The sequence below is a fragment of the Microtus pennsylvanicus genome, chromosome 8, assembly GCF_037038515.1.
Source record: "Microtus pennsylvanicus isolate mMicPen1 chromosome 8, mMicPen1.hap1, whole genome shotgun sequence".
NCBI lineage: Eukaryota > Metazoa > Chordata > Mammalia > Rodentia > Cricetidae > Microtus > Microtus pennsylvanicus.
The window spans coordinates 4,971,299-4,996,578 of record NC_134586.1 but is presented as its reverse complement, the minus strand read 5'-3'; the positions used below and the strand labels follow the sequence as shown (position 1 = coordinate 4,996,578).

At 46.4% G+C, this 25,280-nt stretch overlaps 1 protein-coding gene across 3 annotated transcripts in view; it reads right to left on the bottom strand.

The window, feature by feature from the left end:
• Window positions 1-385: 385 nt before the first annotated feature.
• Window positions 386-25,280, bottom strand: part of Bcat1 (branched chain amino acid transaminase 1) — a 68,862-nt gene continuing 43,967 nt past the window's right edge. For all 3 annotated transcript variants that reach the window (XM_075982306.1, XM_075982305.1, XM_075982307.1), the window contains 6 exons: window positions 20,467-20,630; window positions 13,977-14,119; window positions 10,008-10,093; window positions 7,931-8,071; window positions 5,555-5,629; window positions 386-2,341 (listed from right to left, as the gene is read on the bottom strand). In XM_075982306.1, coding sequence (XP_075838421.1) covers window positions 2,300-2,341; window positions 5,555-5,629; window positions 7,931-8,071; window positions 10,008-10,093; window positions 13,977-14,119; window positions 20,467-20,630 — 651 coding nt within the window. In that variant the 3' untranslated portion in view covers window positions 386-2,299. The remainder of the gene's footprint in view (window positions 2,342-5,554; window positions 5,630-7,930; window positions 8,072-10,007; window positions 10,094-13,976; window positions 14,120-20,466; window positions 20,631-25,280) is intronic.

Sequence of the window (25,280 nt, the reverse complement as noted above, 5' to 3'; positions counted from 1 at the left end):
GCCCAGGGTGGTTCTTAAATGCCCCCCCCCTTTTTTTTTTGGTTTTTCGAGACAGGGTTTCTCTGTGGTTTTGGAGCCTGTCCTGGAACTAGCTCTTGTAGACCAGGCTGGTCTCAAACTCACAGAGATCCGCCTGCCTCTGCCTCCCGAGTGCTGGGATTAAAGGCGTGCGCCACCACCGCCCGGCTTAAATGCCCCTTTTATTTCTTGCTCAAACATTTGGGATGGTCATGTGGTTTCAGGTGTCTGGTGCCCTCAGTCCTTACGCTTGGTGCTGCCGTGGCTCAAACACGCCCACTCCATTTACTGCAGCTACTGCCCAAACCTTGGGACATACTATAACTTCACACACGCAAGCTTGACGGTTTCACGACACGAGACAGTGTGCTTTTCCGTTGTTTTATTGACAGCAGCAAAGTGTGCATAATCACAGATCTGAAGAGCCTGCCAACAATGAAGAATTTATCTGTTGCAGAATACAACCACCTCGGGTCCTTAACACAAACATAGAGCGCTGCACTCAAGATGGCTGTGGCCCAAGGCCACCTCTGAGTGCGTAACTGTGCTTCTATAAACCCTTCACCCAGTTCATCCAGTGTCCGCATGTCACCACCTTGGCACTGCCATCCCTTTAAGTCCCTTCAAGACCTTCTGACCATGTTCCCTGAAAGGCAAGCCTTGCTCACAATGCCTCTTTCTGTCTGCTTAAGAAAGAAGCTGGGCCTTGCAGCGATGTGGCCCCTGTGCTGACGCTGAGACACTGTTGTTCAGCTGACGCTGTTCCCTCCCATAATCTCTGATGTCAAAGCTTGTGGTCCTCATTTGCTCTCCGCACCAACATCACCAGGCATGGTAGCAAAGGAGCACAAATCCCGGGCCTGTGTAACTCAGGCTTCCTGTGTGTAGCTATGGCTGCCCAGACATCTGTGGGAGCACATCTGGACACCACTGACTATTTAGACTCGGGCTCCTGACTCTGAACGCAAAGGCTAAAGAGCAGACATGACTCTCTCCTGGATAAACCGGGAAATGAAAGACCTTTCCACTCACAGTCCCCTAAACAAGGGAAACACTGTCTGGAATTATTCTGTTACCCAGCCAGGTGGCACATCAATGCTCACCCAAGAGAATGGCACAAAATGTGGATGAAGATCAAAACCCAGAGTGTCTCCCTACCTACCCTTCTGTTTGGCATTTAACACTCAAAGTACAGCATTGTCATTTCCATGTGGTTGGCACTTTATCATGAATTCTGTCCAGGGCAATCACTTCAGTTCCAATATAACCTTAAAATGTAACATCATTCTCCCAACCGACCATGATGCAGGAGTCAGTGGACAGGAAAGACAGTGTGAGGTGATGCTGCGGCGTGCTTCCAGAATCGGGCATGGCTTCAGAAAGCGGTCCAGCATGGAGACAGGAAGCACACTTCAGTGTTTGTTTTTATAGTAAATACATACCGAACACCTACCGTGTGCTGGGCTTTGAGGATACAACCATCTAGAAGGCATAGGGCCCCTAGTCCATAGCAGCATGGTGAGCAGGCAGTTCTATTACTATACAAAAGGCAGTGGGGGCAATGAGCTTGAGCCTCAGAGACCCTCCAGGTGAAACTGCGGCAGACCCTGATACCAGGGAGGGACAGTTCCTCCTTAGCTTGGACTTAAGGACCTACAAAAGCACGGAGGGAAGAAACCCAGGTGACTGCATTTTTGACTCAAAGACAAAAAACAAATCAAGACATGGCCATGCCCAGCCGTCACCCGGCTTCAGAAGGTGGAGGCAGGAGGACTGTGTTGAGTCTGAGATCAGCCTGGGCAGACATCAGGGAGTACCATGCCAGCCAGGGCTACCTAGAGAGTTCAACTCCCAACCAAAACCCAAAAAAAACTCACTGGCAACAATAACAAAAAGCCCTGCTCTGAGTGTTCCCAAGGCTACCCACGAGCCACAGGGACACCACCTGTGAAATGTCCTCAGCCATCCTTCTGCACATACAGACGTCTCATTGGTTGGGGGAACGCTACCTTCTTCTAACGAACATTTGGATCTTGTGCAGGACAAAGGGAGGCATCGATATCTTCTCAGAGAAAGCTCCAGTAGAGAAAAAGACAGTAACCAGTCGCTACCACGTTTACGGGTGATAGCTGGTACCGACAATTTCTGTGGCTCGAGGAAAAACCTCAACTTGGTAACACACAAACACTGCAACTCTAACATAGAAAACTAAACAGGCGATCACGGTTCAGGGCAGAGGTCTGTCTTCTGTGGCACACCATCGACCCACTGAGATTTTCCATCAGGGTAACACGATTGTCCAGTCACTCTCCTCCCTTCCGTACTACGACAAAAACAAAAACACATGTTTTAGTGTAAAACCAAGACTTGAACAAACCTGAGCAGTCACAACTGTCCAATTACTACACCGCAGAGGGCTTGGCTGTTAAAAGCACAGACGGACCTTCTAGAGGACCTGGGTGTCCGCACACAAACGTCTGATTCCAGTTCCATGGATCCAAGGCCCTCTCTGGCCTCCATACACTTTCAACCCCTCCAGCATACCCATACACGCGTAACTAAAAACAAAAATCAGTCTACAAAAAAAATCAGTAAATCAGGGGTGACAACACATGCTTGCAATCCCAGCCCTTGGGCGATGAAGGCAGGAGGATCTACAGGTGTTTAAGGCTAGCCTGGGCTATATGAGACCCTACCTCGATCAATAAAATAAAAATGGCCTTATTGTGAACCTGTAGCTGCCTTTTCCCATCCCATGAACCAAGAGCTCATTGTTGATACTGCTAGCTGCCCTGGGGCACGTATAGCCATGTCAGTATTCATCCAGACAGGAAAACATGCTTTGGAAGGGGAGTCTGACACTTCCAGTGATGTGAAGTCATTTGGGTCTCCTTCAGCGGCCCTCATTTGAAGGCCTTTCTCCAGGGTGACGCAACTGGAAGACAGCAGAGCTTTAGGGTGTGCGGCTTGGTCACCTGCCACCTGCCAACCTCAGAGACCAGATCAATATCGATTCTCTAAAACTGTGAGCTGGACAAGCCTTTCCTTGTAAATCCCTAGCCTCGAGTGTTTCACTACGAAGGTCACCAATGCCACATGGTTTAAGACACTTTTCCTATCTTTTCTTAGAATATGTAAATACTTAGGAACACCACAAGATTTGGTTTAAAGAAATTTATCCCAGCACTCAGGAGGCAGAGGCAGGCGGATCTCTGTGAGTTCGAGACCAGCCTGGTCTACAGAGCTAGTTCCAGGATAGGCTCCAAAGCCACAGAGAAACCCTGTCTCGAAAAACCAAAAAAAAAAAAGAAAAAAAAGAAAGAAAGAAATTTATCTCAGCTTCTCGTTCCTTTCAGCGAAGAAACATTACTGTCTGTATTCTCTACCCTAGATCCCGAGCTAAACCCCAGGTGACATAAAGAGAAGGAAAAACCTCCAGCATTAAAACAGCTGGAGGAGGGGACAAACGTGACTGATTATAAAGGAACGTCAGGGTCTTAGGTGGCTCAGGAGGTATTTAAAAGGTTCCCACAGAGGTTCAGGGCTAGCCTGGTCTACACCGTGAGACCTTGTCTCAAAAGCAAACCCAGTGATACAGAGTCCCACAAGGGATGGATGCTGAAGGACAGACATGACCCTGTAAACCAAACCGTAGGAGGTTCGGCAGAGGCAGGCAGCATCACGGGACACAGAGCATCTGGAGAACAGAGCTGACCTAAAGACTGGGCGCTGTTGTGGCTTGGTGGGCAGAAACAGAAGAGCAGGCAGCAGCGTTGCCCATGCTTACCTCAGCTTCTGTTAAAAAAAAAAACCAGGAGTGCTTTTCCTTGTTGGTTATAAATAGAAAGGGGGGGGGAGAAAACAGAATAACCTTGTATTGAACTCTCGCCTGCAGCAGGTATGTATAGTAACTTAGCACCCTGGACAGTGTGGGTTATTGGCCCCATCGGACAAGCACTTACTTAGCCTGGCACTAAAAGTCTAAACATCAAGTCAGATCCGAGGTTTCAGAAATTTCCCCCTGGGTCATACTGGCAAGAGCCTCGGTTTCTCTTTCCCTTGCTTTGCTGGTTATTACCCTTGTCTTCAAAATCTGTGGGACACTTTGTAGGGAAACATCATGTTTCCATGTAACACCCAAAGAGATCAAATCTCAAACATGATGTAACATCCTTCTTTTCTTGCTCCCTCAGTAATTGCCAAAATTGTTGTTCTTGGAAACAGGCTAGCTAGTCCCTTGGCTATCAGTACCAATTTGCCCTCTTGTAAGGGAATAATTTGGAGACTTGAGGACACAAGCAAAAAATAATTGAGGGAAAAAAAGATGTGGTTTTGATTGCGGGTGGTTGGCCCTGGTGCTTACAAACGCTGGGAAACGTACGGTGCTCTTACATGGTGAGTGGCTCTGAGGCACTTCCTGATCCCCTGTGCCTGTGCTTACAACCTCTTTGTTTCTCTGTTCTGTATGAGTTCCAAGTGAATTGTTGGGCTTTGGTGTGTTTTTAAAGGCTGGCTGTCTCGTAGCCTAGGCTGGCCTCAAACTTGCAACGTATCTGACGGCCACGAACTTCTGATCCTCCCACCTCCAACCCCCATGTGTTGAACTGTAGGCATGCACATGAAACCCGCTGGCTGTAGGTATCACAACCCGAGGTGCCATGCGTGTTAGAAAGCCCGCTGCCAGGCCAGCTACATCCCCAGCCCATGTTAGAATCAGTGCCACCGTCGCTAAAGAACATGAAAGTCAAGAGAGAAAAGGTCTGGTTTTCTCAAATGTTCTACCATTCATGTCCTTTATTATTTGTTTCTTTTTTTAGTGTGTGTGTTATGCATTTCTGTATGTATATAGATACATGTGCCTGTGGATGTACATGTGTGCACATGCATGGAAAATCCCAAGGCCGACATTCTTCTACCTTATTCTTAGAGGTAGGGTCTCTCAGTCAAATCCAGAGCTCACGGATATGGTAGTCTCACTAACCACTTAGTTATTCACTTAGTAATTCAGAAGCTGGAATTCCCAGCTGGGTTGCTGTGTCCATCCAGTATTTATATAGGATTCTGGGGACCTGAGTACAATGGACAGTGAGCATTTTAATCACCCACCCCCTATATGAATCTTTTCTAGTTCAACTTTTTTTTTTTTTAAAGACAGGACCTGAACTCCCTATGTGGAGCAGGCTGGCCTTGAAGTCAGAGATCCCCTTGCCCATACTTCCCAAGTACTGGTATTAAAGGGGTGTGCCACCTCACCAAGCTTCTTATGATTATGAGCCCCAAGGTGGGTTTGCTTGCGATATTTTCTTTACTTTTATTTTATGTATCTGAATGTTTTTGCTATATGTGCATATGTGCACCATATGCACAGAGTGCCTCAGGCATGCAGAAGAGGGCATCAGATTTCTTGGAACTAGGGCTGTGAGCCCACTTGTGGGTTCTGGAGAATGAACTCAGGTCCTCTTCAAGAGCAGTAATATTCTTAACCTCTGAGCCATCTCCTAGCTGATCCCCAACCCCAGCTGGTAAAAACGTCTACCTGGATATCGGTCAACTTTTCCAAGATGCGGCTTGCAAGCTTGGGCCCATTCTCCATTGTTGGGATGTGCAGCATCTGCAGAAGGAGGGAGAGAGCGCTCTGAGGGTGGGAAGCAGACATGGCGGTGGCAGGAAGCACACGTGGCATTCCTGTGACATGAAGGCAACTCCGCTAGGCCCAGAGAGGCACCCCAGCATACCTACCACACACGCTACCTCCTGCACCCGAGTTATCTCTGCTCAGAATTTGAAAAAAAAAAAAAGTCAGCCAGTGACAGCGTGTTCGTTTCCTACCAACTCAATCGAGCACACAAAAGGTTTGAGTGGCATTCTTCGGACGGTCTAAGGGATTCGGGAGACTAGAAGAGGTCCCTGAAACAGTAGAGGAACTCAGGATTCTAAGAATTCATAGGATGAATAATTGCCCTCTGTTGAACCCTCTGCCAACAATCCAGACCTCAAAGATATTTTGCAACAAACCAAAGCAAGTCATTTCAAAGGGATAAATTAAAGCAAGTCTCATCCCCATTCACAAAAGGGTTTCTGAACCTGCATCTAGGGCAAGGTGTACCTACCTCCAAGGGCTGTAACTCCCATGGGAAGGCAGGCTAACTTCATAGCTGAAAGAGATTTCGTGCCCGTAGTGTGTATCTGAGTCCTGCCCGTTCATGTCTTGCTGGCAGGCTGGCTTTTGATGCTTTGATTTTAGTAGATAGCTCATATTCTCAAACACTCTTCTTATTATGCCTTTTTAGTGTAATAGGATAATTACAAGCCCTTTGGGTTCTGAATGCCTCCCAGAAGCATTTAGGAGAAGCATTAAAAATAAGTTAACCTTTGTAAACTTTTATTTCTAGAGTGGAGTAACAAGTGGATTTTAGTTACCAAAATGGACCAATATCACACATAGACACTGCCAAAAAATACTCAAACTAGCTTCCTGCAATCTCTTCTTTCCCTCTTTGTTTTTCTAGATCCCTCTCTGGCATGCATGCCTCCCTCCCACCTCTCTGCCACACGGATATAAAACCAGGTAGTTCTTCCACAGTGAAATAATCTTTACATGAAACTGTATCAGCAACCACCCCTGGAAAGCAAACACTGAAATGTCAAGCAAAACATCATCATCATCATTGTAAACCCAATCAGCTGAGGTTGTAATGTTGAACGCAAAAGTCAGGGGAATTTACATTTAACAAGTCATTTGAAGCAGTTAGTCTTATAGGAATAACAAGCACACAACTACAGAATAATGCCTACAGTTACAGACTGCCCATACAAATATAGAGTAACATTTACACATTTATAGAATGCCTGTAAAAATAATTCCTATCTTTACACTCTAAAAGTAGAGGCTGATCTGGGCAGTGGTGGCACACGCCTTTAATCCTAGCACTTGAGAGGCACAGGCAGGCAGATTTCTGTGAGTTCAAGGCCAGCCTAGTCTACAAAGTTAGTTCTCGGGTGGCCAGAGCTGTTACACAGAAATTCTATCTCAAAAAAAGACGGGCTGAATGAGATGCACGAGGACTGGCTTTGCTATAATGGAGAAAGGCCTTCTCCTGGCAAGATAACGCATACATGGCACAGGTAAGATGGGTAAGTGGGGGCTGGAGAGAGGGCTGCGTGGTTGAGAGCACAGGCTGCTCTTCCGGAAGACCCCAATTTGATTCCCAGCACCCACAGAGTGACTTACAACCACCTGTGGCGGCAGTTTCAGGGGCTCCAGCACCCTCTTCTGGCATCCGTGGCATTGTGTGTACACAGTGCCCAGACAGACATGCATACAAAACAGCTGTACACGTGAAATAAAATAAATCTGTTCTTTATAAAAGGGACAAGTGTAGGAAAGAGGTAATCCTCGAATGATGGCGGCAGAGGAAAGAGCGGGCAGTTCTCATGTGCTTTTCGTGCCTGTTGTCGCTCCGCTCCTAAGGCAGCAACTTGACTTTCCCTCCGGAACACTGAGCTTCCTGCTGTGCAGCCTGCCTCCAAGGACACGGCTGACTCGCTATTCACGTCTGAGCCCTCACTAAACCGCCGGGAAGATGGAAGATCTGTGCCAACACAGGCCCAACCTGCTCAAATTTCCCTCACACATTTTATGACTTCATTACGTGACAGGTAAGTGTTTATGTATTTCATAATCCCATTCATTTATTTGCTTACTGACTGAGAGCATCGGCAGAGTGCGGTGCTGTCAAACACATGAGAAGCTTCAAGAGTTGGCTTCTTTCCTTCCGTTATGTGGATCCCAGGGACCGAAACTCAAGTTTTCAGCCTGGATGACAGGTGTCTCCACCACTGTGCCGTCTCGCCAACCCCAGGGCAAAAGCTGACTTTAGAAATGACTAACATATAGAACCTTTTGTCTTACCTGGCCTTTGTACAGAACTCCTGAGACTGGACAGACAATGCCGGCCGTCCCTGAGCCAAACATCTCCTTCACTCTGTTCCCCTCTAGGGCGGTGATCAGGTCATCCATGGTGAGGTACCTCTCGCACACCTTAAACTCACCCTGTGTGGAACAGCAAAAGATAGACAAAGAAGAGAAAGAGAAAAGTCAGTGCTTACCTTTGGGTCTGGCTGAACTTCCAAATGAAGTCAGCAAGATGCCCCCGGCGCATTCGTGGCGTGTTCTCACACATGCCTGGCTCAAGACCCACACGCTGTCATGGATTAGGTCTCCCACTTAATACATTCTCCACGTCTTTGATAATAAAGGAGAAAAATTGGTGGCATCACACGTCAGTACCGGGGGAGCTGCCAGGCTCTGAAGGCGTCGTCACCTCCTCTACGTCAGAGGGAGGACACTTGGCTTCCAGAAGGTTGAGGGGCTTCCTTAAGACCAAACAGCTAGGTTGGGCGGTGGTGATACACGCCCTTAATCCCAACACTCGGGAGGCAGAGGCAGGCGGATCTCTATAAGTTCGAGGCCAGCCTGGTCTACAAGAGCTAGTTCCAGGACAGGCTCCAAAGCTACAGAGAAACCCTGTCTCGAAAAACCAAAAAAGAGAAAACAGCTAGTAAACAGAGGACTAGATCTGAACTAAGCCTGATCTGATTGCTTTTGAAACTGGTAAGAATCATAACTAAGCTGATATAACTGAAACAGTCACTGTTAGGAGCCAATATTTTGATTTTATGAGAATTAAACCTAGCAGTGTTGTGATTTTGTACAAAATTAAATTGCTAAACAATTTGTGTTCCAGAAATCAGCAAACATTACTGACAACAATTAAGGTCTGTGTTCTGGAGAGAAAAAAAAAACAAACAGAAAACAAAATAACCCATCTTGCAAGTCAACAGAATCGTTTATCTCTGGACTAGCTCCCTGGCAAGTCGCGGTGACCCCGAGAGCCTCTTGGCACTCTGTCTGTTTCAAGCAAGCTTTAAAATAAACTGCAGCTAAGAAGTCAAGAAAGACCCCTCCATAATAACCTGTTTTCCAAGCTTGGGAACGGGATGTGTGGGACACACGCAGGCTCACACCCTGTCATCAGGTCTTACGTACTTGGTCGATTTGTTCTCCTAATAAAACAAATTACTGTGCTTCGAAAAGCCATCTCTCCAAGTGCAGACACATTTGGGACAGGGCAAGCTGTTGGAAATTAAACCAACGGTTTGCAAATGCCATGTCCGATGTGGCAGCCGACAGGCGGCAGTTGGTTCTGTCCACTCTGGACAGGGTAGGATTGTTTAGCCATTTCCTTTCCTTTCAGTCTTTTCCAGAGAAACCGCTGGTCCGCTCTGAGATAATGTGTGTGTCTAAACATTTGTCTGCGAGGACTGTCTGGCCACAGTGTGCTCAAAGCCTTCCCGTGGTCTCTGGGGACCTTTAGAACATGTGGGTCACAAGCACCAGCCAAGACCCAGGCCAGCCTGCCTGCCCACTCCGCATCCACCTCACAAATGCTGCGTCACCTCAAATACCACACGCTTCAATACTCCTGCCTCTTTTGCATGGATTGGAAAGTTTGTTGAAAACAACTTTATATTTACTTTAAGTGTTTTTAATTTCAAAATAAGCATATGTAAGATAACGGGGGGATAGTAGAAGGAGAAAAACAGACAAATCAACATTTTGCTGATATAAATACATCAATGAAAACCTGTAGCTCCTATAATGGTCAGGGACATACATATGTCACGAGTGCAATGAGGAACACCTCACAGTTGAAGTTAAGGGCTGCGTGGAAACACCCGGCGTGGCGCAGGTAAGTTAGTAGCAGAAGTTGCCCTGTATGCACTGAGCCAAAACAGCCTGCTCAGCTGGCTCTCTGTGTGCCCTACTAGAGAATACTTACTGGCTGTTTTTGCCAACACAGACCTAGAGAGATCTTTGGCTCGAGGGAAGATTTGAAGATTAGATATTATTGGTGGGAACCACAGGATATGATATCACTTTTGATGAGTCTCTGCTGGACTTGGAAGTTGGGACCAAGGGCACTCACCCACTGCTGCGCCAGCTGGATGATGCTCTGCCTCGTCACACCCGGGAGAATGATGCCATCTAGCGGAGGCGTCGCCAGCTCTTCTTCTGTTAATTAGAAAACAGGAGTGTTTGCAAAATCTCATTAGACATGTCGCCGCGATGGCCATTGTTAGGAACATTTCCCACGATCAGACCAATAATCAACATGCAGGTAGTTAATTCCACTCTCCTGCATCATTGGGCTCTCAAAGCTCTACTCGGTTTTCGGCCATGTACTAATTTTAATACAAGAACAAGAGAGACAGCTCAGTGGGTAAGAGCAGGTATTGCTCTTGCAAGGACAAGAGTTCTGCTCCCCCCAGTACCCACACAAGAGCCTCACAACTGCCTGTAACTCAGTCCCAAGGGAACTCGTCCTCTCTCCCGGAACCCATGGGCACTGCACTTGTGGGCACGTTTCTTCACGCAGATGCACACACATACACATAATTAAGAATAACCTGAATTTTCTTAAATGAGCAAAACCAAAAAGGGACCAGCAAGATGGCTCAGTGGATAAAGGTATTGGGTTCCGAGTCTGGCGCCCTGAGTTCAACCTCCCAGAAACCCCGTGGTAGAAAGAGAGAACTGATTCCCACAGGGTGTCCCCTGACCACCACACATGTGCACAGTATACATGCTGTTTGTTTTACGCAACGTAAAAGAATGCAATACAACTTTTGTAAAAGGAAGATTTTTTTTTTTTTACCTAGAAAGGTAGCTCCTTATCTAATCATCTTCCATGCCATGCATCGTTCAGCTGTGGAACAATGAACTGCTTCGAGGGTAAGAGATTCAGGCTGGTGACTGCTCAGCCCTTAGGAGCACTGGCTGCTCTTGCAGAGGACCCAACTAGGGCACCTAATTACTCTCTGTGACTCTAGTTCCGAGGATCCCAACACCCTCTTCTGGCTGCCAAGGGCTCCGGCACACATGTAAAACACACGCGGTTTCTAAGGAATGCACACAAGCGCGCACACACACACACACAAATAATAATAATAAATAAAGTCTATTCTCGGAAGTGAGAATTAAAGAATGCTCTTCACAATAAACATCTAGATCAGAATGATTACTTAGTGAATAAAAACTGGTAGGCACTTAGAGCGGCAAACATAAAATCGTGCATAGGACCCACGCCAGTGCCATAGCCAGCAACCCTGTGCCTCAGAACCGGGTAGTCTGGGCAGGGAAGCCCGAGTCAGGGTCTGAGTTCAGATCCCAGCACCCATGTAAAAGCTGAAAGGGGTGGCTCATATTGGTGCTGCAGAGGCAAGGATGGGCTGTCAAATCAGTAGCCTTAGGCTCACCTTGTATCTTAAAACATAAGGTGGAAAACACCCTACTTCAATCCTGACCACTTAAGTCCTGGGAACTGTGGACGGGCAGCACTCTGAGCCCCTGGGGCATGCCCCAAGCCCCTATAATAAGCATTTATTTTTTAATTTTACAAAATGAATGAATGAATCGTCTTTGCTAGACTGCCGCAGTTTGATTTGTAGAGATTATTTCTGAAAATTGCGTTTTAGAAAGAAGAAATTGGCTCTGGCAACGTTCCGGAGGCTACTTGTCATTTTAGAAGTGTTAATGATCTCAAAATAAACGCGTTTTGCGATAGCTCGTTAGCTAGACACAGAAGTGTGTGCGTCTGTATGTGTGTGTGTGTGTGTGCAGTTTTCACACACACACAGACCCTTCCTACAGTTAGCTCAACTCTAAGACAACACCGAGTTAAACACAAACAGCAGCCTCCAAGTGTACAAAGACTGTTGTGGGAAACGGATTTAGCATCCAACTGTAACCACCAGCCTGAGGTCACGGAACAGAACATCTGTTCCACTGGTCCCCAGACAGAGCCGATGACATGCCGACATTTGGGTGAGAAGCAGTCGTTTTCCCCTGCCACCCAAACACTCGCCGGAGCCAGCGCCGGGGGAAACAGAACCCTACAGATGCAGCCTGTTACTCAGAGAATGCCGGGGGCTGGTTACCGCCCTGAGTTCTGTGAGCCACTGTTTTCTCTCCTCCTCCCCCTCCCAGGAGAGACACGCGAGGATGTGTTAGAGAGTGTCGGATCACAGCTGAGATAGAGAAAGGTCTAAAAATGTGCTCCTAAATTACACATACCAATCAAAATCCTAATGGTCAATTGCAGATCTAATTTGTTCCTTGCCCTGGGTCATTTAACTCAACATCATATTGTAGAAGATGATGCTCTTCTACACTGTAAAGATTTGTCACTTGTATTGGTTTAATAAAACACTGATTGGTTTATTGGAAGTATGGGTGGGGCAACCAGAATAGGAGAATTCTTGGAAGAGAAAAGATACCAGGCCGTGTGGCTAAATATAGATAAGAATTATGAGTTAATTTAAGTTGTAAGAGCTAGTTAGTAATTAGCCTGAGCAATGGGTCAGTTTATAATTAATACAGTTTATAATTAATATAAACTCCATGTGTTTATTTGGATAGTTTATAATTAATACAGTTTATAATTAATATAAGCCTCCATGTGTTTTTTTGGCACTGAAGGGCTGTGGGACTGGGTGGGATAGAAACTTCCTTCTCCACCACATAAAATGTCACCATTTCACTGAACCCGTATCAACGGCAGACACTGAGCATTCAGGATGCTGGAGACAGCCCTGAATTTTAAGCCCCATATAGGGGATCTTGCTTATAATTACAGCATTCTACAGCCTAAGACAGGAGGAATCCTGTAAGTTTGGGGTTGGCACAGACTACAGAATGGGACCCTACCTCAAAAACAAAACAAAACAAAAAAAAAACCCCACAAAACCTCAAGCCAGGTATGCTATAATTCCACACACATAGGAAGTAGAGAATGAAGGATCAGCCATGACTGTATAGTGAGTTCAAGATCATAAAAAATAAAAGAACAGAATCTCTGTGATTGACATACAGCGGCCAGCAGGAGTCAATGAACATGTATGGCAAGGTCGGGATATACACTGTGCATTTTGCATGGGAATGTGCAGATACACATGTGCCAGGGCATCCAGGTGGATGTACCAGGACAACTATGGGGGTCGGTTCTCTTTTTCCACCTTATGGGTATCAAGTGTTGAACTCAGTCTTGGTGGCAAGCATTCCCAACCACTGAGCCTCCTTGTAGCCCTAAGAGTGTAGTTAATCAAATGGGAAAAAAAGAAAGTCTATAGAACTTCTGAGATGTTATCAAAATGTGTAGCAACGACACCAATTCTGAAGAGAACTCGAGTGAAAGAGAGGTATGGGGCAGAAGTGGAGCCCTGACAACGGGCAGAAGGGTCCTGACTTAAGCCTTCAGCATCACAAAGTCAAACAAAAGTCAAAGGGGCATCCCAGCCAAGCCTAGTGAAGCATGACTGTATCCTCACAAAGTTGGAAGCTCAGGTAAGATAGCAAGTTCAAGGCCACTGTGAGGTGCACAGTGAGTTCAAGCCACTCCAGGCAACTACAGAGAGCCTCTCAAAATAAACAGTAAAACGGGGGCCACAAGTGTAGCTCTAAAAGCAGGTTGCCTAGCATGTAGCATTGTACTACCCCCCCCATAGCCAATTGATGGTTACTAGCACATACCACTTGGTACAGATTGAACAACCACTGAGCTAACCAAGACTCAGCACTAGCGAGTGTTGTGACACTATATGTATTTTGTCTGTATGTCTGTGTGTTGCATGTGTGCAGCGCCGATGGAAGCAGGAAGAGTGCACTGGATTCCCTGACACTGCGTAATTAACAGTTGTGACCACCACGTGGTTGCTCAGAACAGAACAGAGGTCCCCTAGTGTGCCGAGCCATCTCTCCATCAGCTGAGGTTTAAGCCACAGGCTCAACCCAAACAACAGAAACAAGAATATAAAACCAAGTCGGGTGGCAGCTCCATAGCAGCCTCTGGACCCTTGTCGTTGTCAGCAGTCAGTCATTTCACCAGAAAAGCAATTACCTCCATCTTCATTTATCCAGTAGAGGAACAGATTCATGGTGCCCACTTCGGTTATCTGGTCGTCCTTGCCATACAGCCAGAGGACCTGCTGACAACCATTCTCCGCTGCTTCACACTGCGCCAGAAGGGATGCACCGTAATTGCTGGTGGGGAGAAGAAAACCTGCTGGTTACGAACATGTGTCACCCACTCTACAGTCTCAAGATCCCATTCATGAGAGAGAGAGAGAGAGAGAGAGAGAGAGAGAGAGAGAGAGAGAGAGAGAGAGAGCAACATGCTTCCAGGGTACACGTATGGAGGTCAGACGACAAATCATGGGAGTTGGTTCACTCTTACCACCCTCCCCCGTGGCGCCCCCTGCTGTGAGATCTGATAATGCCTGCTAAGGCAATGAGTCACTGTGCCCACCCTTAATCACAAAGACACACACAAAGACAGACAGACAGACAGGAACACATGCAAACACAAGCATGCGTACACGAGATATCACTTTAATACATTACTCTATCTTTAGAACATTAAAGAAAGCGCACTAGAGACTCTAACACCAAAGAAATCTATGTCCACAGGCCCATCAGGACCATCACAACTGAATATTCTGCATGTTCCCACTGTATCGAGACTGGACAACAGCTAGCTCTCCCAGAACTCGATCATCATCTTCACTTTCTCAGGATCCCCTAAAGATGCTGTTGTCCTGAGACAACAGGAAGTAGTTTTAAGAACATGACGCCCACATTCCCGAGAAGTGGGGTGGGTAGTTTTGGTCATCTGGTAGTTATGGATGTTTATCATCGTTTAGTGGGGTTGGTGCAAGTTGTTATTGGTCATGGTCAAGGAAAACACTAAGCAAAGGAGGTTAGATTCTGGGATCTCTTTCTGAAAAGAAAAAAAAAAGAAAGGGAGGTGGACATAGGAATGATAGGATAAAATGAAACACTTTTAAACTAAAAAGAAATAGCTATTAATCCCAAATATTTTACATTGGTATGGATTTTTGTATATTTAAGGTTATTTGTTAGAACATACTGTATGTATATGTATATACGTTCTACTCTTGTTTAATGTATTGTGCCTTTACAGCTCATTTAAAATGTAAAGTTTAGTTTCAAATAGTTTGAAAGTTATTATTATAAACTATTTAGGGTAATTAAGAAATGCAGGTTAATAGTCATCTATAACATGCAAACTTGGGGTGTTAGGTGTGTTTTCAAAGTCAAATAGATGTTTTAGATAGATGATCTTCAAACACTTCAGAGATAGAATATACTATTTAAAACATTTTAATAACATAAGGCTTTAAATAACAATGAAACATGTCTGCTCCTGGCAGCACCAATCTACTTCAGAGAAGATAATGGGCGTCAAAGAACCTCCATATGGAGTTTGCTTTCATTTGTGGCAAATTTAGCCACTGGGAGAGAAACTGCCCTTGTCTCAACTGCTGGCAATAAGCTGTCTGTACTGGACAAGCAAGGCACAAAAGGTGATTGTTGAACTTGGCTAAGACAAGGGAGGAGAGTCCTTCAAAATTCCAACTTCACAGAAGAGTCTGTCAGATATCCTAGGCCTACGGCCAAAGATGGATACCCCAACAATGCAGAGGAACTTTGGCTGACTGTCCAGATGTCTCTGTCATTTCTAAAGTTTTGGAAGTTGTTTGGTCTGCACTTCCTGTTTACTCAGGTAGTATTCTATTCTCTCTGGTCTCTGGTGGAATTGAAGACTAGATAGTTATATCATTTTTTTTCTTACCAAGTTCAGAAGAGAAACTTACAAAAGAGATATAAAGTTTATAAGGTTGAGAAACTACGTTTATCTAGGAAAATGTTTTAAGGTCTAAAAAGATATTTTTAGGATGGTAATACAAGGTATGATAGAAAATGGTCTAGGTATAAAAATTTGGACTCATCAAGATAGACAGATAAGAGTATTTTCTCCGAAATTGCCAAATAGAAATGGACTGGACATTATGAATGTAATTCTTACTATATATAGTTTTACTGTGTTAGAGCTAAAACATTTCCTTTTTGTTTAGATAAACAGGGGGAAATGTTGCAGGATATTTGATCATACGGTTACATTCCAGAGCCAGTGACCAACTGACCAGAATTAGCCATGAAGATTTTGGAGGACCCAGGATTCGATACAATAGAGAGGCACAGGAAAGAGTAGAGAGGGGCTTAGAAAGATTCGGGGGCCCTTTTGAGGAGAGACAAGGTTAGCTGGACATTCCTCTGCTGCTTTCTTGATCTATCAGGTTTTTATTAATAATAGAACAATTTAGGTAAATGCTGCAGGGCCCCTGTGGGAATGAGAAGAAGGAGGTGGATCCTCTGGAACTGGAGTGACAGGTGATGTGAGCCACCATGTGAGTGCTGGAAATCAAACCCCGGTCTTCTGCAGAAGCAGCCAGTGCCCTTAACCACTGAGTCACCTCTCCATCCCCATTTATTAATTTTCTTAAGAAAGAAAAAACAATGATCTAGACCAGTGGGAACCCACATGTCAGCGTGTACAAGGCACAACTCTCTCTCTGTCTCTCTCTCTCTCTGTCTCTCTCTGTCTCTCTGTCTCTCTCTCTGTCTCTCTCTCTCTGTCTCTCTCTGTCTCTCTCTCTCTCTCTCTCTCTCTCTCTCTCTCTCTCTCTCTCTCTGTCTCTCTCTCTCTCTCAGGACAGAGAGCACATGTCAGACCCAAGTCTGTCTTTCTCCCCCAGCATCACTAATCACTATAACCCACTTATAATTTTGAAGAATTAGTGCTCTCTAAAACCAAACCTGGTTAACGTAGACTTGGCACTGTCTCAGCTGAGAAAACCACAGACCATTCTCTGCATTAAGAACCCCAATAAACTGACCTAGTTTCTTCAAGCATTTTCCTTAACATCCTGCCCTGGGCCAGCAAATGCATCAGCAGGTAAAGGCACTCGCTGCCAAGCCTGAGTCTGATCCCCCAGGACCCACACAGGGGAAGAAGAGGGCCAGCTCCCATGAGTTGGCTTCTGGCCTGCCTTGCATGCCATGGCATATACACTGGAACATAGACACAAATAGATAAAGTAACTATAGGATAGATAAATATCAAAAAAAATTTAAACAGATGCTGCCCTGACAGGGGAAGGAGGGGAAACAGGATTTGAGAACTAACTTGAAACTCAGGCCTGGATAAGAGGCCTATGGGAAACAGCTTCTCAACCAATACATCTCCATTATCTCAGAATGCCTCAGGCTCTAAGGGCTTGGAAAGTCAAGTCCCCAAGCTTCTTTAATGTTTAAATAGCCTACATTTTTTTTTCCTCTCTCTTTAGTGACTTCAAAGGGAAGCCCGAAGTGTCCCAGCTTTATTACTCCCTGATAGATAAAGATTATGCCAGCACATAATATTAACACAGGAGATGGTCAGATAATACACTCACGCTTTTAGCTTTGCCACACAATTCAATGCAGTGATACCCACGCCCTAAACCTCAGAACCGATGACTATGTCAACTCACTTATGTCAAGGCGCCCTGCAGGTGGGCTAATGTCTTTATACAAAGCCACGATGATGGCCCAGGGACAACCATAGGCTGGGAGAGGTACACATTTCCCCACCAAAAGATTGGGAGCAGCTTGCAGGTGGAAAAAGGCTGACTGACTTTAAAATTGATCCCAGTGACACAAAACCTGAGGTCAGCAGCATGGACAGATGAGACCCTAAAAGGGACAAGACGTAACCAATTGTACCAATAATAGTGGCAGGAGGGACAAAGAGGGGCTCCTTAACATTCTGCCCTATAAGGAGACATTTATACTCCACGTTGGGAATGTAGACACATATATGAGACACAAGGAGGCTGAAGAGATGGCTCAGTGTGATGGAGGAAGGTCATTGGTTAAATAAAAAGAAACTGCTTGGCTCTCATTGGTTAGGAGATAGGTGGGAGGAGTAAACAGAACAGAACGCTGGGAGGAAGAGGAAGTGAGGTCAGACCCGACAGCTCTCCTCTTGGGAGCAGACGCCTCAGGAGAGACGCCATGCTCCCGGCTCCCGGGCAGACACACGCGATGAAGCTCTGAACTAGAATCTTCCCGGTCAGACCGGTGCTCACAGATTGTTAGAGATGGGTTGATTGGGATATCAGAATTAGCCAGTAAGGGCTAGAGCTAAGAGCCAAGCAGTGATTAAAAGAATACAGTGTCTGTGTAATTATTTCGGGGCAAAAGCTAGCCAAGCAGGCGGCTGGGGTGTTGGGGACGCAGCCATGCCGCCGCTCCATATTACTACATCAGTGGTAAGAACAACGGTTTCTCTTGCAAAGGACTGGGTTCCGTTTCCAGCACTCACATGGCCGCTCACGACCACCTAGAAGTACAGATTCAGGGGATCCAAGGCCACCTTCTGTCCTCCAAGGACACTAGGCAAGAACATGGGTCACAGACTTGCAGTCAGGCAAAACTCTCTCACACATATATAATAAATTGTAAAACAGGAGAGGTAAGAACACCAGGGGTCTCAGAAAATTGCCTGACACCTGGCAGAGCTCCAACGATGGGCTGCTTTGTGCCTAACTCTACCTCCCCCAGGACTGCTGGATGCAGATGAGACAAGATGCTAAGATGCTATTCTACCTTGTTCTCAGATGACAGACTCTGCGAATAGAGCGCACCTTCAATTGTCGGTCCCTGCCTCTGCTCACTGGCATTTATGGTGGTGAGCGCTGACATTCCAGTAACACAAATACATACTCTCCACAGAGCGTGTCTGTGTGTGTTTGCCATATGTCACGTGCAGCTGCCTACAAAGGCCAAAAGAAAGCATCAGATCCCAGGGAGCTGGATTTCCAAGTTGTCGGGAGCCTCCTGACATGCAGCGAATTTAACTCCAGCTTTCTAGAGGAGCAGCAAGTGCTCTTAACCACTGAGCTGTCTCTCCAGCCCCCATCTGCTCTTTTAAAGAGAGATTAGAATTCTGTTTTTTTGTTCCTCTGTAGCAGATACTGTTCAAGTTAAATGTAACAATGTTACAAATACAAAAGACTGAAGGAATAGACCTGAAGCAAGGAATCTATAGCTGTTGTGGAATAGAACATTTAAGTGTGCATAGATGTTACATTTATTTATGCTGCATGTGTTTAGTATATAAAGATGTGATGCATTTGTTTCACCTTGCCTACCTAAGGCACCTGATTGGACTAACAAAAAGCTGAATGGTCAATAGCTAGGGAATAGAGGGATAGATGGGGCAGGCAGAGAGAGTAAATAGGAGAAATCTAGCCTCGAGAGAACAAGGGAGAAAGAGAGCGAGACACCTAGGACCAGCCAGCCAGGCAGCGCCCAGCCAGGCAGACAGGGAGGACACAGCAAGGTAGGACATACAGAAGGAAAGGGCGGTGAAAAGCCCTGAGGCAAAACATACGTGAAGAGAAACAGGTTACATTATAAGAGCTAGCTAGAAATGATTATAAGCCAAGGTCAAGCATTCATAACTAATAAAAAATCTCCGTGTCACAATTTGGGGACTGGCAGTCCAAAAAAAAGCCTGCTACACATATTTCTCTAGAGAAGCCCATCTCTAGAAATGGTGAGAAAGAAAAGGTTTGTCACTGGGGGTGGGGCACCTTTCACATCCAGATGTCATCATCCCCCACATCTCAGAGGCCGGTCACTGGGCTCTGACTATCCTAAACCTCCCAGGACATCATGGAAAGTCACTTTCCAGGAGCGTCTGCCCTGGCTGTAACATGTATGTCACAGCTGATTCAGACCTGGGAAGAGCCCCAGAGAACTTAATCCTTCCAGTCTACCCATCAAGGGGCATTCTGAATTCAGGGCCAAGTACATCCTGAAACAGGCCAGCCCATCTCAAATGAGCTTTCATTTCCTGCCAACTACATACTGATGTGAGACTGGCCAGGCAATACCAAAGCGGGGCTTTCCTCTGTCCCTTCACAGCAGGTGTGCCTGCCATCCATGGCAGAGCAGACAGTGTTTCAGGGAAGCAGGCACCTTCCCAGACAGCTCCCTGGAGCCAACTGACGGCATCAATTCCAGAACCAGCCTGCAGCTGGAGAGGAGCAGAGCTCAGGGATACGGGTTCAAAGCACAGTCCCACGTTCATGTCATGGCTGTCATTGCTACCTAAGAAGGGGCCACAAGAGACACCAGCAACTAGCACATGGACAAAGCTAATTTTAAAAAAAAAAAATTATAAACTGTTTGGCCTACTTTTCAGGCTTATTAACTAGCTCTTACATTTTAAGTTAACCCATAATTCTTATCCATGTTTAGCCACGTGGCTTGGTACCTTTTCTCAGTGAGGCATTCTCATCTTGCTTCCTCTGCATCTGGCTTGTGACTGTGTCTCTGCCATTCCTCTTCCCAGAATTCGCCTAGCTAAATCTTAAAGCACAAAGAGCTATTTATTCACTCCTGAACACTCTGCCCACATGGCTGGAGGCACACAACCACCACTGAACAGCCAGGAAAGGACGCCCAGACTGACTTACCCGCCCATCTTGCAGTCCCCAGTTCCACCTTTCCAGGCTCTGACATATTTTGGATTGGCCCACAGTGACACTGGATTGAATGTTCCACCGGAAAAATAAGATCCCACAGGGCTCAGGATCACAAAGAGCTGGGCTTTGGATGGCTTCTTGACTCCAAGAGATGGCTGTAATAAAGACAAAAGATACCTCTGTAACAGACAGTGAGACATCCTTTGTAAGCCTAGAATAGACTGTGTCCCCCTCCCAGAAGGGGGACCCAACCAAAGCCTTTTAAAGAAAACACTGACTATGAGTATTTAGGTTAGGGGGTGAGAAGGACAGGACAGGATGGGACACGGGATGGCGTAAAGCGCTTGCTGCCAAGCCTGAAAACTCAACTAACTGAAATCTGATCCCTAAACATCACAGGGTAGAAAGAAGAGAACTGACCTCCATAAGCTGTCCCCTGACCTCCACATACATGGTATGGCATGCACATTCCTCCAGCCCCACCCTGCACACACACAAAATAAATTAATGTGACTTTAAAAAAACTTTAAGCTTCATTTTTGTTTTTTTCCTGAGTTATGACTCTTTTCCCAACCTGCTGGGCATCCAGAACATGTGAGGGCAGTGAGCAGGGAGTAGACATGGAGAAGGAGGCTGTGGCCATGCCTACCTGTAAGGCAATAAAAGGTGGCAGATGGGGTAGCTTTTCTAGACAGAGATGACAGACAGGAGAAATAACATCAAAAGGACAGGAGACCTTGCATCATGAACCGGGAGCTGGAGAGGTGGTCCAGCAGCTAACAGCACTGGCTGCTCTTGTAGGGGACCCAGATTCAGTTCCCATCACCCACATGGAGGCTCACAGCTCTTCATAATGCCACTGCCAGTGCATTATGTTCATAGTGCCCTCTTCTGGCTTCCTCGGGTACTGCACACACAGCATACATACACACATGCAGAAAAACAACCTTGCACATAAAATAAAAATAGTCTTTAAACAAGAAATGAATGAAAGACAGAGGACAGACAGCCTTTTCTATGAGTACTAGAGACCTACAGACTCCTCCAGCACAAGGGAGGATGTTAACTCGGGTCTGTGGATTATTAGAGACTCAAAGTCCCCGAGGCAGTGTGTCCTAAAGGGAGAATGGTCTGTTTCCAGTGAGCTATGCAGTGCAAGAACTCAGGAACAGACAACCAACCAGGACTGCCTGCGATGGGCGCTAACTACAGCCTGATCTACTGGCGATGGCAGCCATGAGAAGCAACAGTGATGGGGGCGGGGGTTGATTGACAAGCTGATGCTGGCCTATCAAGCCACCATTTGCTTGCATTCCATTGCACCTGCTCTACTGCACACTGTCTGTCTGTCTGTCCGGGCCCCCTCATTAAGAACCAGATGGTGGCTGGGTGACAGTTGTTAGGATTCAGACATTATGCTGGCCCCTGTCACCTGGCAAGATAAAAACAGGCAGTACCCTGGCCAATTTAGGTTGCTATGTCACTACCTAGGTATGCGGGTGCAAAAGGTCCCTTTAAGAGACAATCTCTGCCCACTCATCCCCCCTTACCCTGCTCAGGAGGCAGGCTGCTCCTAGCTTCTTCCTCTTTGAATATTTCTCCTCTCTTCCCTCCCTTCACCCTTCTCTCAATAAACCCCTCACTTAAGCTCTGCCTGCATGATGTACTTGCCTCTCACCTGCCCCTGGCCCCAAGGTCATCTCTCACAACAGCACTTTTGCCTTTAACCCCAGCACTTGGGGCAGAGGAAAGGCGGAACACTGAGTTCAAAGCCAGCCTGGGCTACAAAGAGAGTTCCAGGACAGACAGGCAGGAAATCCCTGTCTTGGGGGGAAAAAAAAGAATCAGATAGATGGTAAATATCTGTAAGCCTTAGGAAGTGTCTGTGGGCTGGTGGTGAGGTGGCTTATTTGCCGTATAAGCCTGACTACCCGAGGCCAATCCCCAGGACCAATATTAAAAAGCCAGATAAGGTAGGATGTGTCTCTTGTCCCTGCACTCCTACAGTGAGGAGACAAGAGTAAGCCGGCTAGCCTGAAGCACAACACAGCAGCCAGATCCCGCCTCAAAGAGGTGAAATGAGAAGGAACTTCAGAAAACTGGCTAGTTTGTTGGCTTACCTGTACTACTGGGCCATGATGAATGCACACACGTGTGCATGCTTGTGCGCGCTCACTCACACACGTTACACGAGTTCGAATTGGTCTTATTAATAATAAAAACCTGGAGCCAGATATCGGAGTAAATGCTGAAAGATCAGAGAAACACAGGAGCAGCTGTGGCCCCTTAGGAACCTTTGGGATGGTCTGGGTTTTGCTGCTGTTGGTTTGGTTTGGTTTTGGAGGTGGAAGTGGAAGAAGCAGTCTCTCTACACAGCCGATTACAACCTCACTGACTTTCTATGTTAGTGGTTGAAGAAGTGATCTCTGGCTTCCTGCTAGCGCCCCCTGCCATTAAGGACTCTCTCTGTCCGGAATCACGGGCCCAAATAAACTTCCTTCTCTAGGTTGCCTTGCTCACCGTATTTTATCACAGCAAAAGAGCAACCAATACAATGATAAGGACTCTGAGTAAACTGAAGATACAGTACGGTACCTGCTCCCTGACGACCACATCTAGCTTTTAAATTCTGAACGAACTGTATTTCTGATGTATAACCTAATAGGTCTTTGTCATCTACCACATGAGTTCTGGGACTCCTCAATGACTTTACACGCATCAGTGCAATTTGCACAATATTTAAAAAGTAACAGTCACCTAATAGGATAAATTTCTTTCTGTACTGAATTTACCTAGTTTATGCTGAGGAGGTAGACTTGTAGCAGGGCACACGAAGCCCTCTAGATTTCAAGAGCAGCACAAAAACAGAAGCAAATTTCACTTTCCAAGTCCGTTTGCCTGTATTCCACCAGGTGGCGGCAGAGAGCACAGACAGAAGGAAAAAGGCAGATTCATTCAGCAACTCTAGAAAAGGCATCCTGATGAATCATTTCATTCATATCTGTATCCTTAGCAACAGCTGAGTTATACATTTGCAGTTTTCGATGCTGGCCAAAGCTGTGTGTGAGAATGTAACTTCGTACCTTCTAAAACTGAAGCCAGGTCCACGACACCCGAGTGTTCCTCTGTGGATCACAGCTTAGGAAACTTCTGTCATTTACATTCATTGCCTTTCCATGAAAAGAACTCGTTGGGGGAGGGGGAGGGATCTGGCTCTTTTAGAGGACCCAAGTTCGGTTCCCAGCCCCACAAAGAGGCTCCCAACTGACTGTAATTGCAGTTCTAGGAGATTCAATGTCCTCTTCTGTCCTCAGATGGGCACAGTACCCACGAGCTCAGATAAACACACAGACAAAATGCTCATAGACCAAAAAATGATTATATCTTTCAAGAACTCACTGACTCTGCTGGGGAGAAAGTCTCAATTCCACTTCAATACTGAGCATGCGTCAAATGCCATTCTGGCTCTGTGAAGGAGCTAGGTGACAGACAGGCACTTCCCCCTCAAGGTCCCTAACACCTTGGCTTCACTTGGCACTTCTGCAGTGAAAAGCAATTTGAGCCCATGCTCCTTGTCAGATAGTGCTGTCAATCAACGACAGTGACAGAATCCTGGGAAGGTAAAACTGGGTGTCTGATTAACAAAAACAAAAGCCAGCAGCTGAGGCGCTGCAAATGACAGTCTGATTCTCTTGGGGACATTTTTGTTTTGACTTTGATTCAGCCAAGGCTGGCCCCAAACTCATAGCGGTCCTCCTGCTTCAGCCTCCCAAGGACTGTGATTATAGCACCACACCTAGCTCCTCCTTGGGGTGGGGGTGTTTCTGGGGAGATGCTGGGAGTTTCACACTAGGTAAGTATGGTACCACTGAGCTACACCCCAGGCTGCTCAGAACAACAGCAGACTCTGTATCCTCAGATAATCTGAATACAGAATGGGGAAGGCTGTAGCATTTCGCGTGCTTCAAGAGACCTCACTGAGGCTGAAACACCAATGTCTTTATATGTTTATATATGTAAGTGTACACAGAGAGGGGAAGAGAGAAGGGGAGAGATCTTTTATTTCACAAGCAAAGGCTCCACAACACGGAAGCCCCTCTGCGTTCTGCAGAGAGGAACGGCACGGAGGTGTGATGCCAAACAAAGCCTGCTTCTTTCTGGGTCACCCAGAATTGCTTCACGGAAAGGCGGGATGTCACTGGTTATTTGAAGGATGGCAGAAAAGAGCCAGTGAGCTGAGAAATTCCATTAGGAACAGTGCGGCCTCAGAGGCAGAGAGCTTAGCGGCCTGGGGAGCAGGGGACTGCGGGACAGAAAGTACCAATCAACACTGCGGCCTCAGAGGCAGAGAATACAGCAGCACAGTGTATGTGTGTGTGCATGTGTGTGTGTGTGTGTGTGTGTGTGTGTGCACGCGCGTGTGCGTGCGTGTGTGTGTGTGCGAGTGTGCGTGCCTGTGTGTGTGTGCGTGTGTGTGCGTGTGCGTGCGTGTGTGTGTGTGTGTGTGTGTGTGTGTGTGTGTGCGCGCGCACATGCGCGTGCGTGTGCGTGCGTGTGTTGTGGGGAGGAGGATGCAGAACAGACAGTTCTAACCAGAAAAGCAAACCAAAGCAAAGGTTAAAGCCTGGGACCAGAAGGGGCTGAAGCCTGTCAGAGAGACCAGCTTGCCTTCTCTTTCAACCAGAGACTGCTTTTCTTTTTTCCTTTGAGAGAGGGTTTCTCTGTAGCCTTGGAGTCTATCCTGGCACTAGCTCTTGTAGAACAGGCTGGCCTTGAACTCACAGAGATCTGCCTGCCTCTGCCTC